Source organism: Macrobrachium nipponense, chromosome 44, assembly GCF_015104395.2.
Source record: "Macrobrachium nipponense isolate FS-2020 chromosome 44, ASM1510439v2, whole genome shotgun sequence".
Lineage (NCBI taxonomy): Eukaryota > Metazoa > Arthropoda > Malacostraca > Decapoda > Palaemonidae > Macrobrachium > Macrobrachium nipponense.
The window spans coordinates 20185617-20198605 of record NC_087221.1 but is presented as its reverse complement, the minus strand read 5'-3'; the positions used below and the strand labels follow the sequence as shown (position 1 = coordinate 20198605).

At 48.2% G+C, this 12989-nt stretch overlaps 1 protein-coding gene across 6 annotated transcripts in view; it reads left to right on the top strand.

Annotated features, from left to right (window-relative positions):
• The window catches only part of LOC135204068 (uncharacterized), a 103196-nt gene extending 91140 nt beyond the window's left edge, over nucleotides 1-12056 (top strand). For 5 of the 6 annotated variants that reach the window (XM_064234047.1, XM_064234046.1, XM_064234048.1 and 2 more), the window contains 2 exons: nucleotides 2-161; nucleotides 11418-12056. In XM_064234047.1, the coding sequence (XP_064090117.1) occupies nucleotides 2-161; nucleotides 11418-11433 (176 nt within the window). In that variant the 3' untranslated portion in view covers nucleotides 11434-12056. The remainder of the gene's footprint in view (nucleotide 1; nucleotides 162-11417) is intronic. The other variant, XM_064234049.1, reaches the window with a different exon arrangement.
• Nucleotides 12057-12989: the final 933 nt, after the last annotated feature.

Genomic DNA, 12989 nt, shown 5'->3' with positions numbered 1-12989 from the left:
GTCTCAGGGACGAAGCCAGTTGAGCCTTTCTTGTCATGGGTAGTGGAGAAAGTAGACAGCAAAAGGAAATTGCTAGATCAAGACAAACACCTTGTAGTCGAGAACACATTGGTTGAGGAAGATAAAAACAACTATATAATGAGGACAAAGCACTATAGAAGGTTAGCAGTCATTTGTAATTGTTAAATGTGGTAATGGTTTCAATGTTGTGCAGTAGAGGAAATATGCTTTAGTTTTTTTCACTTTTGCATGGTAGCCAGCCTTCCTGTATTACTATTACTTTTGAAAGAATTTCATGCATTGCTGCAGTAACTAAGTCATTTGCTGGTAGCTTTTAAATGCTTATCTGATGCTTTTGATTGTTTAACTGCATTAAATTATATTCTGTAATAATAATGTTTATGCTGTGGTGTAGCTATATTTAAATTAAATACTATGAATTTTTAACAGTATGTAATGTTAAATGTAGCATATTTTACTTTAATTTTAAATTTAGGTGGAATTTGCTATACATACGTATATTGCAATCTCATCAAAGAAGGTCTGAATTTTGCTGTTATGTAAGGTTAAATGCTTTACGACAGAACAGTGATATTGAGACATTTACCCTCTTGATTCTTGTTTCTGACTTTTCTTCTGAACATGTGTAGTTTTCTCCACAAAAATTCCTCAAATATAGTATTTCATGCTACATACTGCTCTTGTATTTAAACAAGTTTCAGATGTTTCTTCTTGATTGGTCTCTAGTGATACCTGATTCTTTTGAGAAGCTGAATACTCTCTTCCAGTAAGTGTATTTATCCTTAACATTAGCAGGTTTCTCCATCTAATTCATAGCCCTATACACTCAACAGAACTCGCTGAAAAAGAGCATGTCATTGTCTTTTTCTGCTCTTGAGAGGAATATTTTTCATGGAGCCTGCATATGGGTAAACTTCCAGTTCATTTTATATTCATTACAGGTCACCCTATTCTCCATACCCATTTTATGAAGATTTTAAACTCAAAGTAAACTAAATGCTAGAAGTTAACGGTCTTAGTAGTAGCTTGTCTGTATTTATTTGAAGTCAGTTGAATTAATTCACTTATAAACTTAGGATTCACTACTCTGAAGTATGGATATATTTTGCACCTGTTTATGCACTGTGGACATGAAAATCTAAATTATTTATTTGACCTGAGTTATACCTTATTTGCTGTATTTGTATTTTTTTTTTCCTTGTAGTACCTCTTATCATGAGTCAGTTGTAGCCATGGATCATTGCAGTAGTTGTCTGGTTGCTAGCATTCAGTGTGCAAAGTATTCAGTAAATCAGCAAGATGGCTTATTCTCTTAAAAGACACCCTTTATTGTGGAGAATTGCTTGTCTTCACCTGCATTCATTAGCCAAGTCCTCCAGGGATATATACCTGAATTTTTATAGGTATAATTTAGGCACTTTATTTTGTCCCTCTGTATAAGAACTTTAATAAGTAGTAATTTCTAGGTTTTGTAGATGTAGGGATTGCCTATATACTACAAATCTACAGAGTCCAAGGGCATCCCCCACCCCATGTTCATTCAATCAATAAATATATGTGTGGTTTGTTCCGACACGGCATACAAACCTTCGGTCCTTTTACAATAGGAAGGTACTAGCGGCAGCTGGATAGGTCGTAAGCTTTCGAACAAGGGGTTCGGTAGTTAACTGCTTGTCCGACAGGCGCGCGCGCGCGACTGGGAGGTAAACAAATCACTTTTGCTTTCGGCCTCACAGTGGATGGACGTGTGTGTTCGACGCTCTCTGCCCGCTGCTCGTCGTTTGCTTTCTGAGTATTTGGTTGTAATTGTGTATGAAAGAGTATTGTAAGTACAATCATTCTGTCTTTGCATAATAATTACTGCCTTCAATTGAATTATGATGGAATCTCCTCGCCTCGCTACCCCAAGGAGACTTTGCCCGGGTATCGAAGGGCGTAAATGTGGGAAGTTTAGATCGTTCCCAGAGATTGACCCTCATATTTTGTGTGCTCGGTGTCGGGGGCGCGAATGCACCCGGGCCGAGCCCTGTGATGTATGTAATGACTGGTCGGAGGCGCAGTGGACTTGTATGAGGGCAGGAAGAAGCGAAGGCCTGCAAAGGAGTCGTCGGAAAGCTCTCCCGCGACTCCTTTGGTGACGGACACTTCGTCTTCTTTCCTGCCACCCGCTCAACTTCCACGTCTCGCGCCTTCCCCTTCGGGGGGGGTGTCTAGGTCCTTCTCCTCTCCTGACGTGTCGAGTGTGGAGGAGGGCGCTAGATACCCTGACGTAGAGTTGTACTCTGGGTCCTCTATCCGCTCGTCTTCGCGCGAGCGGGTAGAGGATCCTTCTAATCACCCGACTTTTGCCTCCTCAGGTGCGGTTGCCGTGAAGGATGACCTCGGACAGGTGTGGGCATCGTTGGGGCTGCAGGGCGTGCCGAGTGTCCAGGGGCTGCTCTATCATCTCGCTGGCTCCGTGGCGGTCACTCATGCAACGGTCACAACCACCACCACGACCCTTACAACACCCGGCTACGCGTCACCTCCTCACCTGGTGTACACCCAGCACGCGGTCTCTGTGACACCCACAACATCGGTGCAGGGGCCAGTCGCCGTAACTCGGGGGAGTGTGATGCCGCCACCTGGGTTTGCCGTGCTGCCGCGACCGGACTTCATGTGCCCGAAGAGCTCGCCCCTGGACCTCCCACCGGTACCGAGGACGTCTGTGCCGCTGGTTCGACCACCTGGACCGCCCACACAGCCTGCCGTACCTGCCGTGACCACCGCTGCTGTTCCTGTTCCTGCTCCTGCCGTCTCGACTGCCGTTCCTGTGATGCTCGCACCTGCTGATGTTGTTCCTGTTCCTGGCGCCGCTGCTCCCGATGCTGGTCTGTTCGGGGTGGAACAGGTAAACCGTCCGGGCCCTGTTGCTTCGGCAACAGCAGCCCCGGCTCCGTCCTGGATGACAGACCTGACGTCGGTCCTGAGGAGGTTGACGAAGAAGAAGAAGAAGAGGAGGAAGGTGTCGTCGTCGTCTTCATCGTCTTCTTCGTCGTCGTCGTCGTCTGCCGCCTCTTCCCCTTCTTCTTCTAAGGCCCCACCGCCTAAGAAGAAGAAGGTTGCCTCCCCCCCCCCCTAAGAAGTCTCCTTCGGGAACTTCTAAGGGCCCGTCTCGCTCCGGTGAGACGGGGGGTTCTTCCGCTGGTCGCCCTGCTCCTTCGGGAGCAGGACCCGTCTCTTCTCCCGCAAGGAAGAAGACTACGGGGACCAGAGGGGTGCCGGCTAACACCGGCACTTCCTCGCCTGCTGTCAGTGGTTCGGCCACAGCAGCAGGATCCGGCTCGGCCGCTCGGTCGCGAGAGGTACCGAGTGTACGGTCGCCTAACAGTGACCGTGCAGCCAGGAACCAGACCTCTGAGTCCGCTCAGCGTCTGGTTCACGGCACGGAGCGGAAGACTGGTGACAGCCGCTCACGCGGCTCTCACCAGACCAGCTCTCGCTCTCACGGCGAACAGCTGGCTACCCGGGCGGACGTGACGGTCCATGACCGGCCACGGGCTGAGGCTGGGAAGAGGTCCCCCCGTTCGCCGGCACCAGCCACGGCTGGTGCCAGCGAACTGACGCACCGTGAGGATACGCACCGATCTCACAGTGACAGTGGAGCTCGCCGGTCGCCTGACCGTCGCTCTCGCAGAGAGCGATCAGGTACGGCGACCAGCACCAGCTCCTCTGACACACGAGACCGGGGCCGCTGTTCTCGGTCCAGCCGTTCTCCACAGCGAGACGGCTCGACTAGGTCTGCAGCTCGATCACCACCGCGGGTTGGCGATCGCCTGCAGTCCTCCAAGCCCACTGGTTCTGCCAGCGAGCGAGGAGGGAGCGTCAGGTCTGCCTCTCCCATACCTTCAACCTCCTCGGGTTACACCGGGAGGGGCGAGGTATTGAGGAGTGATCGTGAGGGGTGCGCCCCTCAGGATCCCGCCACGTCGTCGTACGTACCAGGCTCGGTTCTCGGACCAGCCAGGTCGTACGCACAGGTGGTTGGAGGAGACCGAGAGGGGCTGTCGCTGCTCCTCTCCTTGAGGGAGGAGGGTCTCGGGAGATGCTCCTGTTTGAGGGACTGACGGTCCGACTCCACAGGATGCTATCATCAACGCCCGAGATCCAGAGGAACTTTGCCGAGGTTATTGCGCTGATTCGTCAGCACAACGACCTCGGGGAAGGATCGCCGCTCCCACCATCCGAGCCCACGTCCCGGCTCGAGTCGTTCTGGGGCCCGAAGAGGGAACCCAGACCGACGGTGGGTTTTGCCGCGTTCACAGCTTGTTGCGGACTCAGTGCTGGACCAGGTTGAATCGCTTGTCTCCGGGCAAGACGGTTCGCTCAAGTCTGGCAGGTCGAACAAGCTGCTTCCACCTCCTCTGCTACGACAGCGGCGGTTTTACGTGCCATCTGAAGACCCGATGCCGCCCAAACAGGTCAACCCGGAGTTAGCTAGGCTGACTCCGGGTGTGTCTCTGCAACAGCTCCTGTCCGAGAACCTGTGGTTCTCGCAGCAAGAGGCACTAGGCCTGGAATCTACCGCCATGGCAGCTTTCCAGGCCGTCTCCTGGCTAGATCTGTGGTCCCTCACAGTATCTAAGGTCGCAGCCAACTCCGGGGGGATTTCTCCCGAAGAGGACTCGGCCTTCAGGAGACTTTTGCCAGTCTGGGGGAAGAGCCATCTCCTTCCTTGCCCACCAGACGGTGAACCTGTGGGCCAACCTGGTTCTCCGACGAAGGGACGCTGTCCTTACTCGGGTTTCCAGGGCGGCCGGGCGTGAGGCGGCGTTGGGGCTTCGAAACGGGCCTCTACGGAGTTCCACGTCTCTCTTCCCAGGAGAGATGGTGGACGCTGCGGTGGACAGACGGCGCACTGATGACAGTGACCGTCTGGTTCACCAGGCAGTCTCGAAGGCTTCTGGGCAGCCTCGGACTGCGGCCAAGTCTAAGAGCTCGGCTAGCGCTTCCTCGGCTGCTAAGACGGTTGCTGCGTCGAAGCCCCGAGGAATGACTCTGTCTTCTTCGACTTCTAGCAAGGGAGCCGTAACCAGGCCTCCTCCCAGCCCTCCTCATCCCGGTGGAGGCTCTGGGAAGAAGTCGAAGAAAGGGGGGAAGCGCTAGGGACGGCGTTCCCCCTCACCTGCTGCCGGAAGTGGGGGGGTGCCTGGCCAGCCATTGGGCAACTTGGCAGCGCTTAACGGCGCCCAGACCTGGATTGATCGATGTCCTTCGGGAGGGATATCTATTACCCTTCGAATCTCGGCCACCCCTCACCTCCAACCCGGTCCAACAGCAGTCGTACGTTCCAGGGTCATCGAAGGACGTAGCACTCAGACAGGAGATCAAGACCATGCTGAGCAAGAGAGCTGTAGAGATCGTCACGGATCAGTCACCGGGCTTTTACAGTCGACTCTTCCTGGTGGAAAAGTCTACGGGAGGCTGGCGCCCAGTGATAGATCTCTCTCCCCTGAACCGGTTTTGTTCGCCAGACCCGGTTCACGATGGAGACGGCACTCAGTGCTCGACTCCATCCATGGGAGAACGATTTCATGCTTTCAGTGGACTTGAAGGATGCGTATTTCCAAATACCCATTCATCAGTCCTCCAGAAAGTACCTCCGCTTCATCCTCGACGGGACGGTGTACCAGTCAGGGCACTGTGCTTCGGTCTCTCAACCGCCCCACAGGTGTTCACGCGAGTGTTCACTCTGGTGTCTGCTTGGGCCCATTCGCACGGGATACGTCTGATGAGGTATCTCGACGATTGGTTAGTCCTGGCGAGCTCCCGCTCGCAGTTGCTACAGGACAGGGATCGACTGCTCGAGTTCTGTCGCGATCTGGGGATCGTTGTGAACTTCGAAAAGTCCGATCTCGAGCCCAAGCAGAGGATGAAGTACCTGGGTATGCTGATCGACACTGGTAGCAGGGCGAGTCTTCCCCGAGGACTCGCGGGTATCAGGCAGATTCAGGGAGGCAGCCAACCAGTTCCTGTCTCGGCAGGAACAGGTAGCTCAGCGATGGCAAGTCGTGATCGGACACCTGTCGTCACTCGAGAAGTTAGTCCCTCACGGGCGTCTTCACCTGCGGTCTCTTCAGTGGAGACTAAAGGAGAGTTGGTCACAGGCGACGGATCCCCCAAGCTTTCCAGTGTCACTGACACAGGAGGTGAGGCAGGACCTAGCCTGGTGGCTCGACGACAGAACCTCCTTAAGAGGAGTGCCACTGCGCACTCCCCCCCGGACATGCAGCTGTTCTCAGACGCATCGACCGAGGGATGGGGCGCACACCTGGAGGAGTTGCTGACTTCAGGAGTGTGGGACGAGAACGACAAGCACCTTCACATCAATGTTCTGGAACTCAAGGCAGCGTTCCTCGCTCTCCAAGAGTTTCAGGACCGCTTGATGGGACACTCAGTGGTGTTTGATGTGCGACAACACCACGGTGGTGGCTTACGTCAACAAAAGGGGGCTAGTGTCTCTCCCGTTGTACCAGTTGACTCGGCAGGTGCACGAGTGGGCTCAGGCACACTCAATAGAGCTGTCGGCACGCTACATTCCAGGGAAGAGGAATGTAGTAGCAGACACGCTCAGCCGTCGGGATCAGGTGATAGGGACCGAATGGTCTCTACACCAGGACGTGGCGGAAAGGCTCTGCGACCTGTGGGGGCGACCAGTCGTGGATCTGTTCGCCACCCGGCACAACAGGAAGCTCCAGGTGTTCTTCTCGGCCGTGCCGGACCCATGGGCAGCTGCAGAGGAACGCTCTTCAACACCCGTGGGACAACCTCTTCGCCTATGCCTTTCCCCCGTTCAGCCTGATTCGCAAGGTGGATCAGTCGAGCGCTGGGTCACCCCGAATCTCAGGATGATCCTGGTGGCTCCCAAATGGCCACAGGCCATTTGGTATCCGGACCTGCTGGCTCTTCTCGCAGGAGAACCGAGAGAGATTCCCCCTTGGCACAACCTTCTCGCCCAGCCACACGTCGAGCGGTACCACCAGCAGTCCAGTCCCTACGTCTTCACGGCTGGCTGTTATCCACCATCTCTTGCGAACGAGAGGCTTTTCTCGTAGCGCAGCAACAGAGATGGCTGGAAACGTCCGTCAGTCCTCTGCAGCTGTGTACCAGGGGAAGTGGGCCGTCTTCTGTGGTTGGTGTCGTAGACGGGGTCTATCTCCTCTCGAGCCACTCTTCAGCAGGTAGCGGATTTCCTCGTTTTTTTCTTCGCCCGACGAAGAAGCTCCTCTCAGTCCCCACAGTTAAAGGATACAGAGCCGCCTTGGCGCTCGTCCTGAAACTGAGGGGGTTGACATCTCGAACTCGTTCGAGATCTCCTTGCTTATGAGGAGCTTCGAAAGGTCTTGCCCACCCAGGGAACTCAGGCCCCCTGCGTGGGACGTGACTCTCGTCCTTAGGAGTCTGACTCGAACACCGTTCGAGCCACTCCGAGAGTCGTCAGACAGGGATCTGACCCTCAAGACCCTCTTCTTGCTGGCCCTGGCATCGGCGAAGAGAGTAGGGGAACTTCATGGTCTTTCCTATGATGTACGACACTCCAGGGGATGGGGATCCGTGACGCTCGATTTCGTCCCGAACTTCGTTGCGAAGACTCAGAAACCGTCAGTCCCTGATGACAGGTTCGAGTCATTCACGATTCCCTCCCTATTGGACTTCACCGATAATGATGCGGATGAGATGCTGCTTTGTCCTGTGAGGGCGCTACGGCGCTATCTGAAGAGAACTCGACACCTCAGGCCTGAGTGTCGACGCCTCTTCGTTAGCACCGGGGTCACCAAGAAAGAAGTATCCAAGAACACTCTTTCATTCTGGCTGCGTGAGGTCATCAGGAGGGTCGTATGAGGCTGATGGTAGTGACGACATCCGTTACGTCCCGTCCGAGAGCTCACGAAGTCAGAAGTATTGGCCCCTCGTTGGCGTTTCGCAAGAACTTCTCCGTGGCGCAGGTCCTGAAGGCAGGGGTCTGGTCTAACCAGACTAACCTTTAACGTTCCTTCTACCGCTTCGGGATATTGCCCACAGGTCCTTGGATACGTTTTCCTTGGGACCCCGTGGTGGCTGCTCAACAAGTTGTGTAGCTAACCCAGACCCTCGCAGGCTGAACAGCATCGAGTCCTGGTGTGACTGTGTGGATGGATGTGTGAGTGAGTGAGTGACTGGCTCTCTCTTCCCATCTTTTCCTTCCCTCTACCTGTGGGCAGAGGGCCATGGTCGTCACTACGCTGGTGATATGAGGACGAGATGCAGGTGAGCTATATGACAGAGCCCCATCCTATCCCTTTCACTAGGGATAGGAGCAGAATATCCACCACTTCCTTCTACAAGGGGGGGAAGTGGATGCCTACAAGAGTCAAACCCATGACTTTATATTTGCTCCTGTACAGGAACAAGTTCTTGCATTGCTGGTACGAAGAGATACGCATGCCTCTCTCTTAGTACTCGGTCCAGAGGTCTGACCATTGATCCTGCGGTGCACACCCCGATCAATCGGACAGAGGCTTGGATCCCTCCCTCGCTCTTACGACCAGGGAGGCTTCCAAGGTTGGGCGAACACCAGTCTGTTCACAAAAGACTCAGATTCCACCCACCAAGAAGTGAGTCTTCCTATTGTAAAAGGACCGAAGGTTTGTATGCCGTGTCGGAACAAATGACAATTTGTCCAAAATTGCATTTTTCCTAACTATACAAACCTGAGGTCCTTTTACACATAGCCCCACCTCATGCCACCCCTCACTCTGCAGTTTTTGCTTGGGCCAAAGCAAAAGTGATTTGTTTACCTCCCAGTCGCGCGCGCGCGCCTGTCGGACAAGCAGTTAACTACCGAACCCCTTGTTCGAAACCTTACGACCTATCCAGCTGCCGCTAGTACCTTCCTATTGTAAAAGGACCTCAGGTTTGTATAGTTAGGAAAAATGCAATTTTGGACAAATTGTCATTTCAACATTAGATATCATTCTACTTCTGTGGCTTAGCAAAGCAAGCAACTTCAAATTTCCTGAGTTGGGTCAGGAGAGTAATTATATACTTAGTGATGGAATACGCGATTGAATACGCGATTCAGTATTACAGCGTTCATGCGTCACTTGCATATTTTTTCTTGTTTTGTAGTGGGGAAAATTTTATAGGTAAGTGTTTAGGCATTTGATGTTCGATTAATGTCCACTGGTATGAGTTTGAGAAATAACTGGGACAAGTATGTTTGGATCATGTTAAGGTCTTTCAACAACGTCTTTACTGTTGAACTACTTCACACCTGCATACCTGTTACTCGTAAATCGGATGGACTTTGTCTGAAGCATACTTTTAGAAATTACATTTGTATATTAAGTTTAGCTCCTTTAAAATTTGAAGGGGAAAACAATCCACTTCACTAGAATTAGTCATGTAGCTCCACTAAGTAGTAACTCTGGAGTTTAAAGCATTAAAAATTTAACGACTTATGAAAATGAGCTTCAAAGAAAATTGCACATTACAGTACTATTATGTGTATTTTCCTTTGAAGCTTGTAATATCAAAATTGTTCTTATAATAAAACTCTTATTACAATGTTGCTTGTTGTTTATAATTGATTTACTAGACAAAATTGATGAAAACAAACTATCATCGAGATACCTCCAGCCAATCAAGTTCATAACAAAACAAAATAGCACAAGATAAATTGTAACAAAACAAAATAGCATAAGATGAATTGTAAACTCCCACTGCAGTATTACCACAAATATTCCCAGTACAGCTTAACAATAGATTGTATGTTTGTATGGTGTTGTTACGTTGCATGGAACCAGGGGTTATTCAGCAACGGGACCAACGGTTTTACACGACTTCCGAACCACATCAAGAGTGAACTTCTGTCACCAGAAATACACAACTCTGACCCCTCAATGGAATGCCCAAGAACTGAACTCGCAGCCACCGAGGTGGCAGGCCAAGACCATACCAACCACGCCACTGAGGCACAGTTTACCAACAGACACACGTTGTGTATGGAAACTCCTGGAGGGAACTGTACATTGGACTTACTCCTGAAATTCTATAGCAACTTGGGTTTGTTAAAACATGATGGTCTTCAATGTACACATATATTTCTGGAACATTTAATGGGAGTGTTACTCCTATGTTTCACTTTGCAAATATTTAGGAAGTGCCGTACTCATGTGCAGGTTTACATAGTTTTATCATTTTATAGTGGTAAGTTAAAAGCCTTTGTATTGTAATACCTTACCTAAGTAAACTTTGACTTTAGTCATTGTCTGCAGGCATTCCATTGCAACCACTGAAAATGGCTGAGAACTTATAGCTAAATATTGAAATGCGGATCTCTGAAACTGTGTACTTGGTCCAAAAATAAATGCATTTTTGTTTTTGTTAGTCTCCAGATCACAGAAATATATTATTTGATCAGGCTCATTCTTAAGGCTGTATTTTAATGGAGAGGTTTTTAGGGCACTTATGCATATGTCTGGTAGAAACTTCTTTACTCTTGGTCCCATAGTGGAAACTTCTTTACTCTTGATCCTATAAGTTTTCTTTTTATTGTATTAATATTTTCTTCCTTAATTGAATTGAATATAGAATTTAGGCCAAAGGCCAAGCACTGGGACCTACAAAGTCATTCAGCGCTGAAATGGAAAGACATTAAAAGATTTGAAAGGTTTAACAGGAGGAAAACCTCGCAGTTGCAATCAAGTGTTAGGAGAGGGTGGAAAGTAAGAGGAGAGAATATGAAAGGAGGTAGAGTAAAAGGGACGAAAATGGTTGCAGCTAGGGGCTGAAGGCATGCTGTATAGAACCTAAAGTAATGCCTACAGTGCACTGCACAAGGTCCACTGACAGCATTAACCCCCTACGGGGATTTTCTTTACTATTGGACTTCACATCTATCCTAGGAGGAAGGTCTCCATCAGTCAGAGGTACTATTAACCTGTCCATATATTGTGTGAAGCACATATAATTTATATTTTTATACTATAGAGTTCAGATAACCAATAGACTATATTTGGAGCTTAATTACTTTTTGGTTTACTTTCAGACTTTGAGGTTTACTTATATTTTATTTATTTATAGCTTTGAAAAAAAAATCAGTTTTCAAGAGCCAGTATTTTTGTTTTATTTTGACCTTTGCTGCCCTGACATTGAAAGCCTTATCAAATACTTCTGGGTTTCCGATAGTGGCTGTTTCATCATTTATTTGTAATTTAAAGTTTTGCATATAGTATTCTAATTATGGTGAAGTGAACTGTGCCTGAATTTTATTCCTACACTACAGTATAACATTGTTTTGTATTGGATATAAACTGTATATGGTATTTTAATGATTTTGAAGATTATTACTTATTATTTTTAATGGTCTCTTTCAGGTATTCCCATCACTGAAACCAGAGAAGGAACAATTAGACAAGATTTTATTGACAAAAAGTAAAAAGAAGTCTTCAAGTTCGAAATGGTAACATCATTTAAAGTTCAAAAATAACTGCCTAAGAAATTCTGTTATGTGCCTTCATGGGCGTTGCTAATTTGCAGGTGATGTTGAAGAATTTGTAGTGTTTTTCATGTTCTTGTATAGTACATGTTGTAGCTGTTGGATTTTTTCTTGTAAAATAATTGGAATGTGTTATTAGAAATTACAAACAAATGTTTGTACTTTGACCTTAACACTCAATCACAGCAGACAAAAAGTGTCAGACAGCTGTTGAAAGAAGCAGACCATCAGTTGAAAAGTAGTTGGAAAGGGCATAAGATATTTGGATGGAATAAAATATAAAATTCAGGCAAAAGGCTAAATACTAAGGCATATGAGGTCATTCAGCACTAAAATGGAAATTGAAATAGGAAGGTTTTACAGGTGTAACAGGAAAACATTTCACAGATGCAGTAAGAAGCAATTGTTAGGGAAGGGTGGAAAGAGAACAGGAATGGAGGTACAGTAAAAGGAATAAAAAGGATTGCAACTAGGGGCTGAAGGTTTGTTTGTTTGTTTGTATGGTGCTTTAACTTTACATGGAACCAGTTAGGGGCTGAAGGGACACTGCAAAGGTGAGGTGTACAGATGGCATTAACCCCCTTTGGGGATAGTTTATTTTGGTAGGAATAAGATTTATATAGGAACAGCAAGGGTTCACTTTTCTGTTGCTTGCAACACTAGGCAGGCTCTGTAAACATGACAAATTTATCAATTTGTATTTTCCATAGCTAACAAACCTGAGGTCTTAACAATAGGATATTTTCCAAGTGCCAGCTGGTAACCAGTTAAAAACAATAAAAGATTGTAAGCAAGGAATCTATGAGATCTGGCAACTCCTGTGTGTATGAGGTGATAGCTGGTCAGTAACTGCACACTACCTCATGACGTCTTTAGTCTTTTCTTAACCGCCTAGGAGAGTAAGACGCTATCACTTTGCTCTCCTTCCAAGCCAGTTGAGTTGTGCCTATTTTTCTCTATTTTTTTTATAGTGCTTGTGTGTGTATTTCTGGATATGAATTCTACCGAGTCTCCATGGCCTAGTCAGCGCATGTGCCCAAGCATTCGTGGATTTAATATCAGCTTTAATAATACCCAGTTTGTTTTGTTATAGTAACTAAAATATGGAATAGTTGGCCTAATGCAGTTGTGGAGTCTATCTCCAGAGGATTGAATAAGGAGCATCAGTCATGTAAACCAACCACCTTCCCGGTTGGTAAGATGAGTTAATAGATTATCTGGACAAAATTGAATGATCTTCAAGGTTAGGTAGGTCAAGAACAATATCTAGACAGAATTTAATTATCTTCAAGGCCAGGCAGGTTAAGAAAAAGTCTGTTGGGTGATTTATTGGTAATGAAAAGTTTTGAGGAACTTAGCAACAAAAGGAGGAAAAAAGTCTGTTGTGTGATTTACTGGTAATGAAAAGTTTGAGGGACTTAGTGTAACTTCAGTTTTCCTCATTTTGTTG